The following is a 22,914-nucleotide window of genomic DNA, read 5'->3' on the forward strand; positions in this document are numbered from 1 at the left end:
GACTTATAAGCCAAGACAGAAGTAAAAAACAATAACAGGGTCTTTAAGAGTAGCTATTTTATATTAGAATCATTGATTTCACCACGGCTTCAGTGATCACTAGCTGCTCTCATCAGGAAGCTTTTCAATGCACTCAGCATACAAAGAGACCGACTCATATTTAACCCCTTGGCACCACAAGTTAAGAAAGGTGTAACTGCAAAATGCATTAGACTTAGCACTTGGAGCATTAGTCCAAAGCCTCCAAAAGAGGTATTTTTCCTCTACCACTAAGAGTGTGAATGAGGTTGATATGCATGGAAGACAGAGACCAAAAGCACTAGAGCTATGAAATAAGTGAGATAGGACTGAGGTATCTTGGCAGAGCTTTATGAAGATTTTTGCACAATAATATCTATTCCACAACCAGTCTGCCTCCTCTCCTCCAACTCCTCCAACACATGTGACTTGTAATACAAAGACAGGTTTATCAGGACCTAGGAGATCAAACTAATGATCTAATCAGGATTTCAGATTATATTTTCAAAAGGAAGAGAACGGTGCATTTAACTATTGTACCACTTAGCCAAGAAGTTAGATACATCAACTCATTCCTAGCACACAGAGGCAAATAATGTCAGCATATTCCCCAGATTTAACTGCACTAAAATCCTTTTCCTTCCCCCCTAACACTATACCAGACCACAAATAATAGACAAGACTTTCATTTTGTCAAGTAGTTATATCATATAGAGGGAGGAATAACCCTGTGCAAGTTACAAAGCAGCTTCCGGGGGAGAACTTCAACAGGCATAGAGAGCAGCTAGTCTTTCCTTGGGCTCCTTTGAAAATCCCTGCCTTCATGGCGAGATTAAATTGAAGGGAACGAGAGAATTACTTTCTGTCTTTAAATGTGTAGGTACCTGGTTGACTATACTGATCTTCGTAAGCATCCAGCCAATAAAACCTAAAGACTTGATCACCATCTTCCCCGTTCACTAGTGGCAGGCAACTGGGGTCCACTTGAACTTCTGAGGCAACTAAATCAATTTCATCCTTATCCATTCTGGTCCAACAGGACATATCAGGGAGAAAAGAACTTCTGCAAGTATTGAAAAACAGATGAGTAAGGTTGTATGTTCACTACAACCATAACTTTTGAGAAGACATGACTTAAGATCTGTTACAAGAAACCAGCTAACATGCAATACTCCATTATTTCCCCCACAAATATAGCTCTCATATATCCAGCAGACAGGCATTAATAGTTCCTTTAAACTATTAGACAGACCCCAGACATGCAAGTCTTTACAGCATGAGTAATCCCATCAGTTTGCAAGGCTACCTTCGACTGTAAGCTATCTGGGGTGGGACAGAGTCATTATTTGTTTCTGTGAAGCACCTTGTACACTTCAAACCATGATTTGACTTGTCATAATTTTCAGTCATGAAACAGTATTTAAAAAGTGCTTCAAAACTCTCCTATATACGAAAAGGACCTTAAAATCATTACTTTTGCATTTTGAACTTCAATGGCATGACTATTTGCCACGGGAAACTGGCTTTAACTATCATTAATGTTTTGGGCAATTATAAGGTATTCGGTAATTTAAATCTTTAGTGATTCCTGATTTCTGTTCATCAGCACCAAGATGTGCAGTCTAAAACTTCCACATTACATCACCAGCTCTGTGCAATATACATTGAGCACTTAACCTAAAACATTACACTGTTTACCCAGACAGGAATTGTCTATCCCCAGAAACATGAAGTATCCCTTTTCTTAAGTAGCCGTCAGCCAGTTTACTCCCTTCAACATGCACGTTTTTCAAGTCCCTACAGTGCAATCACAGAACAATGCCTTGAGAAAAATAAATATGTAAATATCAAGTAAATATCAAGTCCAAATATAATGAAGTCATAAATATAACTTCTTTCAGCAAAAAAGGTCTTTTGCAACCACAGATCCTTACAAAAAGGATGCATCTTCCTTCACAGAATCCACTTGCTGTGTCTCTTTCTTTTCTAGTTTCTGTTCTTTCTTCAGTGCCCCGGCAGTCTCTGGTATATCCGCTTCCATAGGTTCATCAAAATCCCCATCCTCAAAATCCATCATGCCCTGATCATTTTCTGTAAGCATTGTAAAAAGAACTAAGGGGTTGAATCATTAATACAATATACTATATAATTCTAGTACATACACACAGTATACAACATTAATATGAATCACTTTAAGCTATTTTCACACTTAGCCCCAATGGTAACTAAAATATTTTAGAACATGCTACATTTGCTATCTCCGTTGCCAGAATTTTTAAAATACCTTGAATAGCTTTCTCTGGTTTTGCCTTCACCAGTTCTTCATTTTCTGCAGTTTTTATTGTATATTCAGCACCATTCTCTTTATGGACTGCAACAGGTTTTGCTGCATAAGTGGCATGCTTAGGATCAGCGGTAGTTGGAGAAAGAACTTCCTTTTTGACAGTAGTGGGAGCTTTCCTTACTATAGGGGTTACTACCTGAAAAAATATTTTAGGCACAAATTAAACTTTAATTTTCCTTAAAGGAGAATTACACTGTTTAGTTATAAATGAAGTTGGCAATAAGGCCTACAGTCAGGGTTTTGCACACTCTTCAACACAACACCAAATTTCTCAGCAACAACTCCTCAATTCCATGGCAACATTTATTCTACCGCCATTTCTATTCCCAAACCTACACCCAAAAAAAAAACACACAAAAAACCCCAAAAAAAACAGACAGTTCTATGGGTCATAGTTGAAAATATTAATAGACAGCATTTGTTGATTATTTTTGGGCATGAGTTTTTTGCTGTTCTCCCCAGGCCTCAGCTGAGGCTGACCTCAGAACCTCCTTCTCCCCATTTGTGCCAGGCAAGAATGGAGCTGGCTGTCAGCTTCTCTCTAGCTCCCCAGACAGCCTAGTTTGCCAGCATACATTGGTACAGCCAGGAAGTTAAATTCTCGCTCCCCCAACTCTCTTCTGACTTGCTCCATGGAACAGTGCAGGGAGTGCGCACAGTACTCCAACTCACAATTGTAAGGGAAGTGGTAGGTATGGTATGGCAGGGCAGGGGAAAAATACAGTTGTGTGCCTAACTGCAGCAAATTGGTGAATGCCAGTTTATGTAACCATAGTATCCAAATTCCACGGGGCCCTGATTGAGATGAATAGGACAGGCTACACCCCTCAGTCCTAAGAGTTTCAGGTACTCTACAGATGCAGACATAGGACACTGAATCATTTAAGACTGTTTACATTTTGGGGGTACTCGCTGAAACCATAAAGGCAAGAACAATTTTCAAATGAAAGGTCCGATTCTGGAGCATTATTATGTAGCAAAGGAATGAATTCTGCAGCGACACAATCACAGGATACACGGGGCCCTGCCCATGTTAAGGCAGCCCAAGTAATTTTTCAGTTGTTTATAACTTTGCCAAACTAACTGTTTGGACTGAAATTTTACAGGCTCTTTCTACCTCCGGCTGATACGTCTTTTTAAAGTTTCAGCAAAGACCATTCATTTCCAACAGCAAGGTTAGGGGGAAAAGAGGTTGTCTTCCTAATGTTAAAATTGATTTCCAACCATTTCACTGAAGAGTTCCAGCCTCCCTATGCTCTGAAGCAGAGATTTAGAAGTTGATAAGGGGACAGGCCCCTTTTGTTATTCAGTTACATTTAGCGGAGTTATAAGCCTCTCAAAAGTTCCCATTTGCACAAACTCAAAGCATTTAGAGGCTTGCTGCTTTGAAAAAAAAATCCCTAAATGTTCTCACTCCACTTTTGCATGCTCCCAAAACCTCTCTTCCGCCTACAAGCTCCACTCAGAGCTAGAGCTTCAGACAGAACATTGGAACAGCTGCAACTACCTCATCCTACCCCCCTGCCTTTAACCTTGAAAATGGTGTTCTGGGAGGGGAGTCATGAGATCTTCCAATAACTGGTGATAGTTCTATGCACTTTATTGAGCAAGGCCTCACTACTGTCATCATCTAGTTCAGATGGGGAAACTGAGGAACAGGAAAATGAAGTGTCTTGCTCACGGTCACAGCAGGCCAGGGTCTTAGTCACGAATAGAACCTTGGTCTCCTAAGTCCCAGTCTAATGCTCTATCTAAGGCTCCACTGTCAACCACTAAATAGTACAGGTCTGTGCAGTTGATCTATTGTAAACCAAAATAAAGTTTAAAAAATGTTAATATTTATTCTCTCTATTTCTTTTTACCTCGTCTACCCCAGCTGCCCAATCATTATTCCTGTCTTAAATAAGCCTTCCTTTGATCAAAGTTGCCTATTCCCTTTCTTACTCTCCAGAATCCTAGACTGTTACCTTCTCCAATCTCATCCTCTCTTATTCAACTTCTGCACTCTCCTGAAGCTACCTTCACTAAGGCCTGGTCTACACTGGGGGGGGAGGGGGAGGGAGGGGTCAATGTAAGATACGTAACTTCAGCTTCAGGAATAGCGTAGCTGAAGTCGACGTATCTTATTTTGACTTACCTCCCATCCTCACGGCACGGGATCGACGGCCACGGCTCCCCCGTTGACTCCGCTACCGCCGCTCGCCCTGGTGGAGTTCCGGAGTCGACGGGAGCGCGTTCAGGGATCGATATATCGCGTCTAGACGAGATGCGATATATCGATTATCAATCGCTACCCTCCAATCCGGCGGGTAGTCTGGACGTACCCTTTGGTACTAATGATGACTCCTACTTCAACCAAATAGACACTTCTCTATACCTATGTTTCCAGATCTGCCTATTGAAATTGAAAACGTTAGTCACTACCTGCTCACTTCCACTTAGTTTCCAAGACTTTCTTCCTGGTTCTCATTCTACCTTGTGGACAGCTCTTAAAAACCTCCAATTGCTCCTTCTAGGGCAGGGGTTCTCAAACTTGGGGTGGTGACCCCTCAGGGGGCAGTGAGGTTATTACATGGGGGGGGGGGTCACAAGCTGTCAACCTCCACCTCCAAACCCTGCTTCACCTCCAGCATTTATAATAGCATTAAATACTTTTTTTTTTTTAAGTGTTTTTAATTTATATGGGGGGGGGGGGAGGGTCGCACTCAGAGGCTTGCTGTGTAAAAGAGGTCACCAATACAAAAGTTTGAGAACAGCTGTTATAGGACCATCAGACCAGTGGCGCATCTAATCCAGCATTCTGACAAAGGACAGTATCATATGCTTCAGAGGAAAATAATAGCATGGACAATTATGGAAGAGCGTGCCTGATAGCTAAGTTTCTTCCTAACCTATGTCAGCTAGTAGTTGACTAACACCCCCGAAGCATCAGGGTTCAGATCCTCATTTAGATATATGGATAATTTTTTAATCCTATTAAATTTAGTCTCAATAATCTCTTGTGACAAATCCACAAGTTAATTATTCATGGTGTAAGAGTATGTTTCAGTTTTTAATTTGTTTTTCAATTGCACTGTCGTTCTTGTATTTTAATGGCAAATAGGATTTATCTCCTCTATACCATTTGTATCCTTCAATCGTATCCCTCACTAAACTGTCCCAGTATGCTACATCTCTTTCTATGCCCATGAACATTTATCAGCCATCTCCAAATCCCTTTGACCCTCTTCCCCGCTGTTGTTGCTCAGTTTCTCTTTTCTGGCCCCTCCTTTTCCCCCTCAGTGATCTTATCTATCCCACGGTTTCATCTACTTCTACTACACAAGCTGATTTTCAAGTTCCAGGAGCTTCCTCTCCACCCAGTCTTGTATCTTATTGCCTGACATCTTTTGGATGCCCAGCTGCCATTTCAAACTCCCCTCCTCAAACATTAACTTCTCAGCTTTCCTGCTTCTGTATCTCTCCATCAACAATTCCATTATCTGTCCCACTTCCAGGTCCTGAGCCTCAGTCTCTGACTCTTCTCTCCTCCTTGCAGCTCTCACTAAGTCTTTTCACATAAAAATTGTGTCCTCACCTCATTGTCTCCACTGCTAAAACCACTGCCCATATATCAAGGCTTATGACATAGCAATAGCCTACCCTCCAGTCTCCCTGCTTCTTAGCAGTGAGTCTCTCCAAAAAAGCTGCTGCTAGAGTCATCTTTCATGCCTCCTCTCAAACCATTCTACCCCTATCAGAAGACTTCCACTGGTTCCGCACCTTCTGCAAAACCGAAGGGCCGTATATGCACCCACATTCCTAAATAATATTTCCCCTATTTACATCTTTCCATTTTCCACTCTTTTTACAAGCTCTTTCCAATCTTTCTGCCTTATCTCCTTTTCCCACCTCACTTCATGCCTATTTCGTTGTGCCCCCATCTGCCAAGCATCCTTTCCTCCAAATTCATTTAAAAATTCATTCTCCCTTAATAAACCCCTCAATATCCTTTTGTCATAACTTGTTTACATAAGCTTTTTAGTGCATATGAAGTATCTATGAGTAAAGTGTCATGTAACTCTAAAACACTGTATGAATGGTGAAGTGATAACTGAATCTACAGTATGTACTCACCCAACTACAAAGATAGTCAGAGGCAAAAGTGTATTTTCATCTCTGTATTAGAGTACCAAAAAGGAAATTACAGACCTTCTGTTTTTACTAAGGAAGCCAATAATAAAACAGGAGCTTACTTATTCAAAACATAAGTTAGTCATAAGCAAAAAAAAAAAAATTTGGATCTGCAACTTTACCGTATGGGCCGGTGACTGTACAGAGAAAGGATTCAGTGACGCTCCAACAGGTCTTTTCTTTCTTAGCTTTACAACTGGAGGTGGAGTTATCTGAACGGTCTAAAAAGGAGGAGGGAAAATATGAGAATGGCCCTGCGTTAGTAGAATTTGACAGAGAAGGAAAAAGCCACCCAATTTTTCTCTTCACCCTCTAACCCCGCATGCATGCTGCATCAGCTACTACAAAAGTATCAGAGTCCCAACAAAAAGTGACACTATGAAGTGTCTTCACTTAGGGAATTTGAGGAAACGCTCCCAAAGCGAGTGAGAAATCCTTCCACACCAACTAAGCAACCTTTTTTTTTTCCAATTTACTTAAAGTGACAAGGCCACAAGGATTCTAATACGGTTTTGGTTTTGAGTGTTAACATTGTGAAAAAATTAATTAAAAAAAAAAAATCATTAAAAGCAGCTACATAGCTTGCTCCTAAACTAGAGGAGAATGCAAAACAATGGCCAAGGGGGTCCAGAACAGTCAAAGCAGCAGTGGGAGTATTATGCCAACTGATAATATAGTATTATACAAAATCCTGGTGTGAAAAGAAAGTCAATACAAATTTTAGATCATGAGTCACAGGAGAGGGACCATCTTTCCTTGTATTTTATACAGCATCAAGCACACTGCTGGCATTTAAATAAAAGAAGGAGTCTTGACGACACAAATCTTTGGATGAAGTTTGGAGACCCACAAGAGCCAAAGAAATTCAGTTAAAAATGTGTGGATGCAATGGAAAGTTTTCCAAATGCTTCTCATCCCTCACCATAGATTTTTTTAGACTACAGCTAATATGAAGTATGACAAAAAAAGTTAAAAATTCAGTTATGGCTGAGAGTCATAAGTTTAACGTGTTGGCTTTACAAACTGTTTCAGTAGACAATAGTTCAGGAGAATGTGTTGTTTAGGAAAATTTGTAGTTGGTTTTCAGCACTGGCATACTAGTGGACAAGCAATTTTAAGATGTACATTTGTGCCCGTAAATGCAGAAAGAGACAATGCAATTTAGAACATGAGGAGAAGCGTATTAGTGAACTCCAAAGCTTTATTAACTAGCCAACTATTCCACAACAACAGACTGTACTTAAGTGAAAACATGATTAAAGTATTTTGTATTAAAATGTTTTTCTCATTTAGCCTCCACAAAATCTGGTATTTCACATATGCCTTGCAACAGCAGACAATATCAGGATAGCATGAAAGCATTTTCTGAACTATTTAGATGTTTGTGATGTTAGTAACAGTTAATAAGGTGACATAACCCTATAGTTAGGTATCAGATAGCATGGGAATGAGTATCGAATATTTATAGTAAAGCTAAGTGAAGGACATGGCAATGTTCTAATTTTTTTTAAATATATTTGTAATTTTAATTTATATTAATGATGTGTCATGTTCAGTAACCCCAAAGGACATTGTGATATGTGCTGTTGAAAGTGTTAGTCTTTGTAATTTTAAGGAAGTCTGCTAATACAGTAATGAGTACTGTCATGCTGATTAACTAGAGTCATTGGCTGACCTGACTTTTTGTGTACCTAAAGATGACTCATGGGACAAAGATTGTCACAGCCAAGAGTTGGGAATGACTTCACTAAAATAATAAAATCTTAGGTGGTCCATTTAAAAAAAAAAAAAATGCTTCTTAAAAACTTCTGATAACTGGATGAATTGCATCATTGATTGGGGTGTTCAGTACATTATACCCCTCAGAATTCAACTACTTACCTCAGCATTCAGATCTTGCAGAATATCCCCGAGTAAGTCATCCTTGGACAAGTCTACAGTTTTCTGTAAAATATTAGACAGCTGTATTAGCTATATAGACTTAATTATATGCACTTAAATGAACCGAAAGACTCGGTCAATACAGAATAAGGAGGTTCCCCACATACCATGGGCCAGATTTTCAAGAGTGACCAGCACCCAGAAACTCCCAGTGAGAGCTTTTAAGTCTGGCTTGTGTGCCAATTGATTAAAAAAAGTCAAACAGTAGTAACCAAAACATTTGTCACTTTGAGTAAAGAAAATAAAGTTACAAGTCTAACTGAACGTAGGACATTTAAATTGAAATATAAAAATACAACTTACATCTGTGTTTTTCTTCCCTGCACTAGCCATAAACATAGACTTGATGGTGTTTGGCTTTGACACCACAGACTTCTTCACGTTCTTTTTGTCATTTGTGGATGTTTTGTCACCTTTTCCTACAGGAGCAAGAGAGAGAAGTGATTTCTCAAATAATTAAAGGCTCCAGTTATCAGTGGGGGCTGGACAGTTGATGGAATTGGTAAAGGGATCATCTTTAACCTTTAGGCTACTCGCTCATATCCAGCGTAAGTTGGCAGTTCATGCAAGGCGTTACAATCTAATAGCTGTTCAGAATTACATTACAAAAAGCTATCACCAGAGTTTGTAGCCTTCTTGGAAGTATCACACAGGCCAATTACTGAACTACCTCTCATATACTAAAACGTGGTCACTACAGAGCAGTGGTTCTCAACCTACGGCCCAATCAGCACAGAAATGAAGCCCATCTGACATCCTCAGGGCAATAGAGGTAGTATTGGATGCGACCCAGATAACTCATTATGGGCCGCATAGGTGGCCCGTAACAGTAAACAGGTTGAGAACCACTGCTCCAGAGTATGGTACAGCAGAGTATTTGCATAGAGGAAAGATGGTACAGTGGTTAGTTAGCAAGCCTAGGACTATGGAGACAAGGTCTGATTCTTTGTGTTGCCAATGACTTCCTATGTGACCTTAGTCAAGTTACCTAGCATGTCTAGTTCACTAGTGCATATCATCAGGGTCCACATGGACAGCTAGTGTGGGATAGATTCATACCCCAGCTTGCTGCAAACTACATGTTTGTGTAGACCTGCCCTCAGGGAGTTGTGCAGAAGCTTCCCTTGCCCCTGTACATATCCTGCAGATAAACAGATGACTTCTGTCCTCAAGGTTATTAACTGGTAGCTTTCACAAGAACCAAAAGAAATTCAGTCAAGTTTTTAAACACAAAGAAACCACTAAAGAACATAAGAACAGCCATACTGGGTCAGACCAAAGGTCCATCTAGCCTAGTATCCGGTCTTCCTCCGACAGTGGCCAATGCCAGGTGCCTCAGAGGGAATGAGCAGAACAGATCATCATCATCATCATCATCAAGTGATCCATCCCGTCACCCATTCCCAGCTTCTGGCAAACAGAGGCTAGGGTCACCATCTCTGCCCATCCTGGCTAATAGCCATTGATGGACCTATACTCCATGAACTTATCTAGTTCTTTTTTGAACCCTGTTATAGTCTTGGCTTTCACAACATCCTCTGGCAAAGAGTTCCACAGGTTGACTGTGCGTTGTGTGAAAAAACACTTCCTTTTGTTTTAAACCTGCTGCCTATTCTGAAATCCTGTCTGATCATACAAGCTCATCAAGAGTATCCCAGTGCTAGGACAGAAAGCCTCTATGGTAAACGCAGTTGTTATAAGAAACTATGTTTACACTTCAGTAAGAGGCACTCTTTCCTGGTAGTCAGTATTGAGCCCAGCATAATGTTAGGGGCACTACGCTATTGAAAGTGCAATCTTTCATGAGTTGTAAGAGATTCTGATCATTTGTTGCCAGTGGAGATCCTATGGCATTTTTGACAAGAGTGCAGATATTAAACTTTGGGTAATTACATCCTGCACATTCCATCTGAAGATGCTAACACAGCAAAATGACGATACACAATTGCAACATTTCACCTCTCTATTGGAGAAAGGGATCCCTGCATATCATTTGTAAATCTCTTTAGATTGTCCATGATGGAACTAGCAGTATAAATTAGATTTACTGTATATTTATGAATACATAATCACAGGCTTAAGCATGAAAGTTACATATGGAAATGTCTAAAGCCCCAACCTCTTTAAAGTAGACCAATAAGGAAGAAAGTGAACAGACATGTCCATATTTAAGAAATTAATTACACTTGTTTGAAGACAAAAAGACTTACTGGATTTTTGAAAATGTTTGTATGACTTAACATTGGCTCACTTTCATAAGTTAAAGTTATTTCAGTTAGATAGCTCGTCATTAAAACATTAGACCCTAATCACCACTGATGCAGCTTCATTCAAGTAGCACTGAATGTTTATCAAACTTAAGACATTTTATTATAAACAGTGCCAAAAGATGACAAATATCTAAATGGCTACAAGAAAATTTACAGAGCTCTATTATAAGCGTTGTTTTTGCCCTATTAAAACTTTGGCTAGTCACACTGGTTTGGTCTGAAAGTTAGCCGTTTTACTCTACAGGTTGAACAGTAAGTTTGAAGAAAGTTGGGCAGACTGTAGAGTAACAAGATTACACAAATTTGTCCTGAATATTGCTCCACTAACCTCTACAGAAAAGGCTGCACGTAAGGTTTGATAAGGGAAATGAATTATTTTTTGTACAGAAAAAGGATGTGATTGCTTTCAGTATATGCTGAAAAATACTTCATAGCAATTTAGAAGTGAAACTTGAAATTTACTCAAGTACAGCTTTTTCGTGATGTTCTATCTAAAAGAGAAGGACTGTAAAACTTATGTCACCACATATAGTTAAATACCATTGAAATCCAGGGCCCATACTTAAACAAAATAAGCCACAGCATTTTGTAAAGTCACCTGCAGTCTGCACAACCTCCCAAGGCAGCTGCCTTCTTCTGGACCAGGGATCAGCAACCTTTGGCACGCGGCCCCCTAGGGTAAGCACCTTGGCGGGCCGGGCTGGTTTGTTTATCTGCCACGTCCGCAGGTTCGGCCGATCACGGCTCCCACTGGCCGCGGTTCGCCGCTCCAGGCCAATGGGGGCAGCAGGAAGCAGCAGCCAGCACATCCCTCGGCCCGCGCTGCTACCCGCATCCCCCATTGGCCTGGGACGGCGAACCACGGCCAGTGGGAGCCGCAATCGGCCAAACCTGCGGACGCGGCAGGTAAACAAACTGGCCCGGCCTGCCAGGGGTTTTTTATTTCAAAAGGGCTAACTTTAAAAAATTAAGGAAATTAGTTAGGGAAGTGGATTGGACTGAAGAACTTGTGGATCTAAAGGTGGAGGAGGCCTGGAATTACTTCAAGTCAAAGTTGCAGAAACTATCAGAAGCCTGCATCCCAAGAAAGGGGGAAAAAATTCATAGGCAGGAGTTGTAGACCAAGCTGGATGAGCAAACAGCTCAGAGAGGTGATTAAGAACAAGCAGAAAGCCTACAAGGAATGGAAGATGGGAGTGATCAGCAAGGAAAGCTACCTTATTGAGGTCAGAACATGTAGGGATAAAGTGAGAAAGGCCAAAAGCCATGTAGAGTTGGACCTTGCAAAGGGAATTAAAACCAATAGAAAAAGGTTCTATAGCCATATAAATAAGAAAAGAACGAAGAAGTGGGACCGCTAAACACTGAGGATGGAATGGAGGTTAAGGATAATTTAGGCATGGCCCAATATCTAAACAAATACATTGCCTCAGTCTTTAATGAGGCTAATGAGGAGTTTAGGGATAATGGTAGGATGACGAATGAGGATATGGAGGTAGATATTACCACATCCGAGGTAGAAGCCAAACTCAAACAGCTTAATGAAACTAAATCGGGGGGGCCCAGATAATCTTCATCCAAGAATATTAAAGGAACTGGCACATGAAATTGCAAGCCCATTAGCAAGAATTTTTAATGAATCTGTAAACTCAGGGGTTGTACCGTATGACTGGAGAATTGCTAACGTAGTTCCTATCTTTAAGAAAGGGGAAAAAAGTGATCCGGGCAACTACAAGCCTGTTCGTTTGACATCTGTAGTATGCAAGGTCTTGGAAAAAATTTTGAAGGAGAAAGTAGTTAAGGACATTGAGGTCAATGATAATTGGGACAAAATACAACATGGTTTTACAAAAGGTAGATTGTGCCAAACCAACCTGATCTCCTTCTTTGAGGAGGTAACAGATTTTTTAGACAAAGGAAACGAGTGGATCTAGTTTACCTCGATTTCAGTAAGGCATTTGATACGGTTCCACATGGGGAATTATTAGCTAAATTGGAAAAGATGGGGGATCAATATGAAAATTGAAAGGTGGATAAGGAACTGGTTAAAGGGGAGACTACAACGGGTCATACTGAAAGGTGAACTGTGAGGCTGGAGAGAGGTTACTAGTGGAGTTCCTCAGGGATCAGTTTTGGGACCAATCTTATTTAATCTTTTTATTACTGACTTTGGCACAAAAAGTGGGAATGTGCTAATAAAGTTTGCAGCTGACACAAAGTTGGGAGGTATTGCCAATACAGAGAAGGACCCCGGGATATCATACAGGAAGAACTGGATGACCCTGTAAACTGGACTAATAGTAATAGGATGAAATTTAATAGTGAAAAGTACAGGTCATGCATTTAGGGATAAATAACAAGAATTATTGTTATAAGCTGGGGACCCATCAGTTGGAAGTAACAGAGGAGGAGGACGACCTTGGAGTATTGGTTGATCACAGGATGACTATGAGCCGCCAATGTGATATGGCCATGAAAAAAGCTAATGCGATCTTGGGATGCATCAGGCGAGGTATTTCCAGTAGAGATAAGGAGGTGTTAGTACCGTTATACCAGGCACTGGTGAGACCTCATCTGGAATAGTGTGTGCAGTTCTGGTCTCCCATGTTTAAGAAGGATGAATTCAAACTGGAACAGGTACAGAGAAGGGCTACTAGGATGATCCGAGGAATGGAAAACCTGTCTTATGAAAGGAGACTCAAAGAGCTTGGCTTGTTTAGCCTAACCAAAAGAAGGCTGAGGGAAGATATGATTGCTCTCTATAAATATATCAGAGGAATAAATCCAGGAAGGGAGAGGAATTATTTAAGTTCAGTACCAATGTGGACACAAGAACAAATGGATATAAACTGGCCATCAGGAAGTTTAGACTTGAAATTAGACGAAGGTTTCTAACCATCAGAGGAGTGAAGTTCTGGAACAGCCTTCCAAGGGGAGCAGTGGGGGTAAAAGACATCTGGCTTCAAGACTAAGCTTGATACGTTTATGGAGGGGATGGTATGATGGGATAGCCTAATTTTGGAAATTAATTGATCTTTGACTATTAGTGGTAAATATGCCCAATGGCCTGTGATGGGATATTAGATGGGGTGGGATCTGAGTTACTACAGAGAATTCTTTACTGGGAGTCTGGCTGGTGAGTCTTGCCCACATGCTCAGGGTTTAGCTGATCGCCATATTTGGGGTTGGGAAGGAATTTTCCTCCAGGGCAGATTGGCAGAGGCCCTGGGGGGTTTTCACCTTCCTCTGCAGCATGGGGCACGAGTCACTTGCTGGAAGATTCTCTGCACCTTGAAGTTTTTAAACCACGATTTGAGAACTTCAATGGCTCAGACATAGGTTTGATACAGGAGTGGGTGGGTGAGATTCTGTGGCCTGCATTGTGCAGGAGGTCAGACTAGATGATCATAATGGTCCCTTCTGACCTTAAAGTCTATGATTCTAAGTGAAGAATCTGTTGAGCTTCTCAAGTCCTCATTGGCCCAGTATTTAAGACACAGCAGGACATAATGTAGTATAACACTTAAAAGAAACTTAGTCAACTATTAAGGATCCAGCTAAAACCAAAGCATTGTAATGTTCTTTTACACATACAAACCCGTAATAACAACATTAACTTTTATTAGCTAAACTGCCAATTGTGAACCAACATAGATCACAGCTGACCACTGAAATGAACAGCTTTACTAACAAAGATAGTAAATACTACTACTACTACCACCATCAACACTTTAATTGCGTATTCATACTATTAGCATCAAGTTCATTTGTACTACACAAATGAAAACCGTTCAGAAAGCACGTCGTCTAGATTTAAGACAACAAGATAAAGGCTAAAAAAACTGGATAAGTTTAGTCTTGAGAAAAGAAGACTGAGGGGGGACCCAATAATAGTCTTCAAATATGTTATAAAGAGGACTGTGATCAATTGTTCTCCATTACTACTGAAGGCAGGACAAGTAGTAATGGGCTTAATCTGTAGCAAGAGAGATTTAGGTTAGATATGAGCAAAAACTTCCTAAATATAAAGCATAGTTAAGTACTGGAACAGGCTTCCAAAGGAGGTTCTGGAATCCCCCTCGTTGCAGGTTTTTAAAACAGATTTTTTAGATGGTCTAGGCATACTTGGTCCTGCCTCAGTGCAGGGGGCTGGCCTAGATGACCTCTCAGTCCTTTTCATCCCTACATTTCTATGATTCTATAATATCCCACTTGTTCAAATATTATGGTTCAATTCCATACTATAGACAAGGCAACAGATGCTATGCCTGCCCTGAGGTGACAGGGCCTGAGACATAGGATTGGCTGTGGTAATCCTGAGTTATCCTAGAAAGCAAAGATATTTGAAGGGGAACAAAAGAGATTTCCCAGATGCAGGTTGAAAGAAGCAAACAGGAGCCTACGAGAGCCTTAAAGGAGGAAGTGGTGGTAAAGACCCTGGTGTCCAGGGGAGGGGGCTTGTAGTTATGCGAGTGTGATTTCCCTGGCTGTTGCTCACCCTAAGCTCTGATAATCAACATCTCACACACCATCACCAAGGATAAACAGAGGCTCTGCAGGCCAAACTCTGGTTCCAGACACATTTATGCAACCTCTGTCACTTCCAGTATCAATGACACCTGTACAAGTTGTCCTTCCCAGGAAGCTATGCTCATTGTGCTAATATTTGGACTTACTGACCCATTTCCACTGGATAAAGTCAACAGAAGTACTCAATTTTATGCACTTTTTAAAAAAAGCAACCAGAGAAACTTTCAAGAGTTCAATTCATTTACCTTTCTTCTTGGAACCAAGGACATCATCTTCTAGATCTTCATCAAAGATCTCCCTTCCATCTTCTACATAACCTATCCCATCTGTACAAGAAGAAGGTTATAATAAACTTTAAGTGACCCTTTGCAGATTCAGAAAGATGAAATTTAAACTTAATCTCCATCGCTAAGGGGCTTCCTCTGTTTAACAAACTCTTGATTTTTCATTACTTTATAAATCTATATATTTTGAGTACGAAAATAAACTAAAAAACAAACCAAGTTATAATGGGGTTTGACTCAAAGTAACTACTTTAGCACATGATCAGCTAAAAATATATCTGTAGTTTGCAATAGGAAACCATTTTTAAATGGAACAAAGTCACTGTATCTGCAGTCAATGTAAAATATTTGAATCACTGACCTTGAATGCGTTATTATAAATTCAACAATGCTTAGGCATAAAGACCCAGATTTTTAAAGCTATTTATGTGTTGCAGCACTCAGCGACACAATGCCTAACTGATTTAGGACTCTGATTTTTGCTTTTAAAAGAGATTTAGGCACTTAGTCTCCTAAGGACTCCTAAATCAGTTAGGCATTGTGATGTTGAGTGCCGCAACACCTAAATTGCTTTAAAAATCTAGATCAAACGTCTCGGTGTAGCAGCTCATTTTTTTTGTCTGTATTATAACTGATAATCTATAGAGGGCACTGAGGCATTTACATTTTGAGGAAAGGTCTTCATGAAACCTGATGGAGTTAAGATAATTTCAGGGTAATTTTTATTATTTGTTTTTTAAAATGCATACAAAAGATATTGAAACTTGTAAGCCATTCAACTTGTGGCTTAGAAATATATGCAAGAATACCCACACAAATTTTATGATTCTACTCAGCATATAAAGGGAGCCCCCTAAATGAATCTTACACACCATCATCTACAATCCAATCGTCATCCTGGCGTTCCCTGACCATCTTGGAGTATTGTGCTTCATCAACTTCTTCATAAACACTTGTGAACTCCTCAACCTGCAAGCAAGGCATATTTAGAATTAGCGAATTCTCAAGCTATCATATTTTTAATAAAGCAGCTTTATCAAGGACTCAGACTAGATTGGATTTTTCTTCTCTAATCACACCAGGGTGAACTGTTCAGAAATAGCAAGTGCAAGTCTTCCTTCAGTTTGAGGTGTTCTGTTTTTGCTTTTTAGTATTGTGACACTATGTACCTCAAAACAGCACCATGGAGCCCCCATATTCACCCCATCGTATAATTATGATCTATTTCATACAAGGAATACCATGTAAGATATCATATATGAAAGGTCATGATCTGCTGAAACATATTGTTCGGTCAAAATATGTATATTGTTAGTGTGTATGAAGTTATGAGATTTTGCTGTATGGTTGTTACTGAAATATGTTCCCAGTTTCAGGGTCATCCACTGCCAGTTCTCCCTGACAACTAAGGGGGTGATCCACTCCAAGGTGGGTGTTAAATGACCATTAATCAGCAGGGGAGTTGTAAACAAGGAATTTACAATGCTGTAAGAGAGCTGTGCAAACATCACACAATGGGAGATTGCTCAATTCTGTGACTAAGGCTAGGTCTACACTAAGGGGGGGGGGGGGGTCGATTTAAGATACGCAAATTCAGCTACGCGAATAGCATAGCTGAATTCGGCGTATCCTATTAGACTTACCCCGCTGTGAGGACGGCGGCAAATCGACCGCCGCGGCTCCCCCGTCGACGGCGCTTATTTCTCCTGACGAGGTGGGAGTAAGCGCGTCGATTCGGGGATCGATTTATCCGTCTAGATGAGACACGATAAATCGATCCCCGAGAGATCGATTTCTACCCGCCGATCCGGGCGGGTAGTGTAGACTAGCCCTCAGCAAAGCCCACCAGGATATGTCTGGGCTAGTGTTTTCCAGGCACATGGACTTAGGATATAAAATAGGGGACAGTGGCATCATGCTTTTACCTTTCACCTCCCCCACCTATGCTGGAAGCAACAAGAACACTGGGAAGACAAACTTGAACTGAGGAGACTCATCCTAGGCTTAAAGGGGAAGCCTGTGTATTGAGAACTAACCTACCTGCAACATCCAGCGGGGTGAGAAAAACTGATTGGTCTAAATACTGCCTAGTCTAATAAGGTTCAAGATTTAGGGTCTCTCTACATTGGCACTTTTGTCAGCAAAACTTTTGTCAGCCGGGGTGTGAAAAAACCCACACCTGACCGACATAATTTCACGGACAAAAGCGCTGGTGTGGACAACACTATGTTGGTGGGAGATACTCTCCCACTGAGATAGCGACTACTGCCCGTTGGGGGTGGTTTAAATTATGCCAGTGGGGAAATTCTCTCCCACTTTTATTTTCTTTAGTAACTATCTTTTATTTTCTTTGGTAACTATCTCTGACCTCTTGTACCTGCCACTTATAATTATAATCTATCTTTCTGTAGTCGAAAAATCTATTTTATATTTTACCTAAAACCATGTGTTTTGGTTGAAGTGCATGGGAAATCTCATCTCAATTTACAAAAGCTAGTATGTGTCCTCGCCACATCAAGGGAGGGGCTGACTGGGTAATGAACTTACACTGGTCAGGCTTCTGACCAGGGCAAGACAGTACAGTTCTGGGATGCAAGGCTGGGGGCTTGGGAGATTTGCTGGTGCCTTTCTCTGAGTGATTCGTGAGTGGCTCTGGGAGCATTCATGCAATCTAGCTGGAAGTGGGGCTCCATGCTGTTGTGCTGAGTGATACCAGCGCCTGGAGGGGTGCTGCTGATTGATACTAGCAAAGCATTATGAGAGATAGCCCAGGTTGGGAAGTTAAGGGGCCACAGTGATACCCCAGTTCCAGGTTGTACCCTGGGGATCCCGTCACAAGTAGAGCCCTGCGCAGATACACAAATGTGTATCTGCATCTGATCCACTATCCGCAAAAGTTATCTGCGGATATCCGCAGATTTTTAGGGCTCTATACTGGGGGCTGGGCTGAGGCTCCGAGGCATCTCCCCGGCCGGAGCCTGGTCAGAGAGAGCCACGTGGGCAACCCGCACAGAGTCACAGACCCTCCACCTGCCCTTGGCCGGGCAGGGAGCCTGGGGGCCAGGAATCCACACCACAGGCAGGTGGAGTGTCCGGAGCAGCTCTCCACAGCTGCCTGCCCGGTTCTTACCATGGCCAGGCTGTGGCTCTAAGCCGTCCCCCTCCCCGGCCAGAGCCAGGTCAGGGAGAGCCACACGGGCAGCTGTGGGGAGCTGAGCGGACCCTCCACATTCCCTGGGAGGGTGGCCCGAGCAGCCCCCACCAAGTATCCCTCCGCCCCCAGGGAAGGTGGAGGGACTGAGGCTCCCCACAGCTGCCAGCACGGCTCTCCCCGACCCAGCTCCGGCCGGGGAGAAGGGGGAGGGACACGTGGTTTGGAGCCACAGCCCAGCCACGGTAAGAGCTGGGCAGGCAGCTGTGAGGATCCATGGTGGACCCTCCACCTGCCCTGTGCGTGGGGCCCAAGCAGCTCCCCACCCAGTGTCCCTGCCTCCCAGGTCCTCCACCCATGGCAGGTGGAGGATCTGTGCCACGGTTCCTCAGAGCTGCCCGCCTGGCTCTTACTGTCAGAGCCCTGCGCGGCTACAAAATTTGTATCCACATCCATGCTATCTGCAGAAAAGGTCCACGGATATAAAGCAGATATCCGCAGATTTGCAGGGCTCTAGTCACAAGTACTGACTGATCCAATGGGGAAAATTTTGTTAAAATTAAAAAGCTATCGTGTGATGCTGAAACTCCAGTTCACCATGGCAGTAAATGCATTTGTCAGCTGACTTTTTTACTGTTAGTCTCGTATAAGCAGGGTATCTGCTTTTCTTAAAGAAATGGATTCCTGGTAAAGAAAAGCTAGAATGATTGGGTTTCTTTTCTCAAACACAAAGATGAGGTATGAGAGTGTGGGACCTGTTGGTGCCAGCTGACAGATGGCACAAAGGTGCATAAGAGTTAGAGAGATCCCGAGTCTGGTCTCTAGACCAGAGGTGGGCAAACTACGGCCTGCGGGACCCTCCTGCCTGGCCCTTGAGCTCTCGGCTGGGGAGGCTAGACCCCGGCCCTTCCCCTGCTGTTCCCCCTCCCCCGCAGCCTCAGCTCACTGTGCCACCAGTGCAATGCTCTGGGCGGAGGGGCTGTGCACTCTCGCTGGGCAGCGCAGTTGCAGAGCCGCGGCCTGACCCGATGCTCTGTGCTGCACGATGGCGTGGCTGGCTCCAGCTGGGCGGCACAGCTGCCTGTCCCAGTTCTCTGGGAGGCGCGGCTGTAGCGCCGCCAGCCACCGGTGCTCCAGGCAGCACGGTAAAGGGGCAGGGAGCGGGGGGAGAGTTGGCTAGAGGGCAAGGGAGTTCGGGGGGGGGGTTTAGGGGCAGGGGTGTGGATTGGGGTCAGGGCAGTCAGAGGGTGGGGAGCAGGGGGGGTTGAATGGGGGCAGGAGTCCAGGGGGGCAATCAGGAAGGAGAGGGGGGGTTGGATGGGGCGGCGGGGGGCAGTCCGAGCAGGGGTTTCAGGGGCGGGTCAGGGAACGTGGGGGGTGGATAGGGTAGGGGTCCCCAGGGGGCCATCAGGGGGCAAGAAGCGGGGGTCGGATGGGGGCAGGGCAGGGCCGGGCCACACCTGGCTGTTTGGGGAGGCTCAGCCTCCCTTAACCGGCCCTCCATACAATTTTGGAAACCTGATGTGGCCCTCTGGCCAAAAAGTTTGCCCGCCCCTGCTCTAGACAATAGTTTGCCAAAGGATGTCACATAACGTTTCCACTGACGATTTGTGTCACAATGATTATCATAATCATCGCAAAACTTACGTACGGATAATATGTAAGGAGTTAGATGAATGTATAGTGAAAATTATGCTCTTAAGGTCTGGGAGTTGGGGCTGGTCACCAGAAGATGACAAACAATTTCTTTCAGGGAGGAAACTATATGTCTGTCTATACGTAAAGTGAGTATTGTACCCTTCACAGTGAATGCCTATTTACAGTAGAAGCAAAATGCTAATCAAATCAAGAGATTGTGAAGTCTCCAAGGGAGATTTTCTACAAGAAAAAGCAAGCAGCAGGGGGTACCCTGTTGACAAGTGAAGACAATGGATCTTTGGAATTATATGTGGGAGTGCAGAAGTAGTTCCAGGTATCCTACACAAAGGGGACCAGCTGGTTTGTCTTATGACCAGAGGATCACAGCCAGTCTGGTTGTTTAACGCTGGGAGAGAGACTTTGGATGAGTTAACCTTTAGGAGACAGGAGAATGTCTTGTTAAGTTTAGGCTCTAGGGAAAGAGTATTAGGATTTTATTTTACATGTAACCCTTTGTTTCCATTAATTCTGCTTGCTTCTTTTCTAATCTCTATTCCAGGGGTTCTCAAACTGGGGGTTGGGACCCCTCAGTGGGTCGTGAGGTTATTTCGGGGGGGAGGGAGAAGTCGCATGCTGTCAAGCTCCACCCCAACCCGCTTTGCCTCCAGCATTTATAATGGTGTTATATAAAAAAGTGTTTTTAATTTATAAGGGGGGGGTCACACTCAGAGGCTTGCTATGTGAAAGGGGTCACCAGTATAAAAGTTTGAGAACCACTGCTCTATTCTCTGTTAAATAAAAACTGCGATATGGTTATAGTGAAAACAAGCATAAGTGCTGTAAATGGAGTGGAGAGAGGATTCTGAGGTGTACTGTTTCTTTGGGAATAGAGGATCTGTGAATTCTGTGAGCATGCAGTGGAACTGGGGCTGGATTCTCCAAGGGGGTGTTCGGGAACCTCAGGGGCTGGAGTGCACCTACTGCTTGTCTCCAAAGGGACAGCAGAGCCTGCGTGGGCTAAGAGGAGAGTGCATATGTTTCCTGAGGCGGGTGGAGTCTGGGACCTGACCCTGGGCAGGCACAGATAAGGCTTCCTCATGTTAAGGGCAGGTGGTAGTGAAATGCCTCACAATCTTGGGTACTCCAGGGAAGCAGCACAGTACCTCACCAAGGGACCTCTTGGTGCCAACTGGCAGAGGGAACAGGAGTGCCTAAGGGTTACTGGGATCCCCAGGGTCTAGTATCTTCATACTAGTTTGCCAAAGGGTGTCATGTAAGCTCTCCACTGAAAGCCTGTGTCACACCGTTCATCATCATTGTGAAATGTATGTACAGAAAATATGTAAGGAGGTAGGTGTAAATATAGTGAAAATTATTGTTAGGGGCTATGAATTGGGTGGGGTCACCAGAAGGGAATTAAAAAGTTTCTTTCGGGCAAGAGATGTTTGTGTGCCTGGCTATATGTAATTGAACACTGTATGGATCACAATGGATGCCCATTTATAGTCTGAGCTGAATGCTAATGAAGAGATCTGAAGATTTTACAGAGAGGAAATTTACAAGAAAAAATAAATCAGCAGGAGGGAGTCCTGTTTACATGTGAAGACAACAGATTTCTGGACTATAACTGTAGAGACTGGGACTCACTCTGCATCCTTCACCTAGAAAGCAAACACATCAGCTTACTTCATGTAACAAAAAACAGATCACACCCAGGGTTGGCTGACGAGCGCTGGAAAGACTCTGGGAGCTAAGCTTTATTAGTCAAAGGGGTATCCAGTGAAATAAGTCTAGATTCTAGAATGCATTTATGACTTTACTTTATATGTAACCCTTCTTCCTGTTTTTACCATGCACATATCTAAGTGCTATGTATACTGTTTCTTTGGGAATATAAGATCTGGGAATTCTGAGAGTGTCCCACAGATCAGGGGCTAGGTGGTGCAGTGGGAGACTTGGGGGTTAGAGTGTGCCTACCCTTAACCTGTTAAGAAACAGTTGGACTGGCAAAGGCCTGGAGGGCAGTGCTCCTGTTGCCTAAGGCTCGTGGAGCTGGGGAACTGACCAACAGCAGGAACATACAAGGCTTCCTCAGCTAAGGGAATTGATAGTGAGGTGCCTCACAACCATGGGTACCACCAGGATGCTTCACAAGGTATATCAACTGCAATGTAAGCTTTGCAAACACTTTAACAAAAAGTTATGAGTGAGACGGGGTCTACACTACCAACTTGCATCAGGGCAGCTACATCGCTGTAGCTCGTCTGGTCTCCCATTGGCTTAACTCCACCTCTGCAAGAGGCAGTAGCTATGTCAGTGGGAGAAGCTCTCCAGCCAACGATATAACCCCCTCCCCGTGTAGAGAGCACTAAGATCGATATAACTATGTCACTCAGAGTTGTGGATTTTTCACACCCCTGAGCGACAGTGTTATATTGAAGTAAGTGTGTAGCGTAGACCTGGCCTGAGAAACACAAGGCAATGTTAAGCTGAACATGCATCTTGAGTGGTCTGATTATTCCAGACCTCTGTCCACATCCAAGTGGGTGAAAAAAGGCTATCTGA

The 22,914-nt window shown here is 43.0% G+C and overlaps 1 protein-coding gene across 1 annotated transcript in view; it reads right to left on the reverse strand.

Moving 5' to 3' along the window:
- POLA1 (DNA polymerase alpha 1, catalytic subunit) overlaps positions 1 to 22,914 on the reverse strand; it is a 329,016-nt gene that overhangs the window by 304,653 nt on the left and 1,449 nt on the right. The window contains exons 3-10 of the mRNA XM_065423293.1: positions 16,433 to 16,529; positions 15,522 to 15,602; positions 8,780 to 8,895; positions 8,417 to 8,479; positions 6,658 to 6,756; positions 2,303 to 2,498; positions 1,953 to 2,109; positions 903 to 1,081 (exon numbers count right to left, since the gene is read on the reverse strand). Of these exons, the coding sequence (XP_065279365.1) occupies positions 903 to 1,081; positions 1,953 to 2,109; positions 2,303 to 2,498; positions 6,658 to 6,756; positions 8,417 to 8,479; positions 8,780 to 8,895; positions 15,522 to 15,602; positions 16,433 to 16,529 (988 nt within the window). The remainder of the gene's footprint in view (positions 1 to 902; positions 1,082 to 1,952; positions 2,110 to 2,302; positions 2,499 to 6,657; positions 6,757 to 8,416; positions 8,480 to 8,779; positions 8,896 to 15,521; positions 15,603 to 16,432; positions 16,530 to 22,914) is intronic.

This window comes from Emys orbicularis, chromosome 1 (assembly GCF_028017835.1).
Source record: "Emys orbicularis isolate rEmyOrb1 chromosome 1, rEmyOrb1.hap1, whole genome shotgun sequence".
Classification (NCBI taxonomy): domain Eukaryota; kingdom Metazoa; phylum Chordata; order Testudines; family Emydidae; genus Emys; species Emys orbicularis.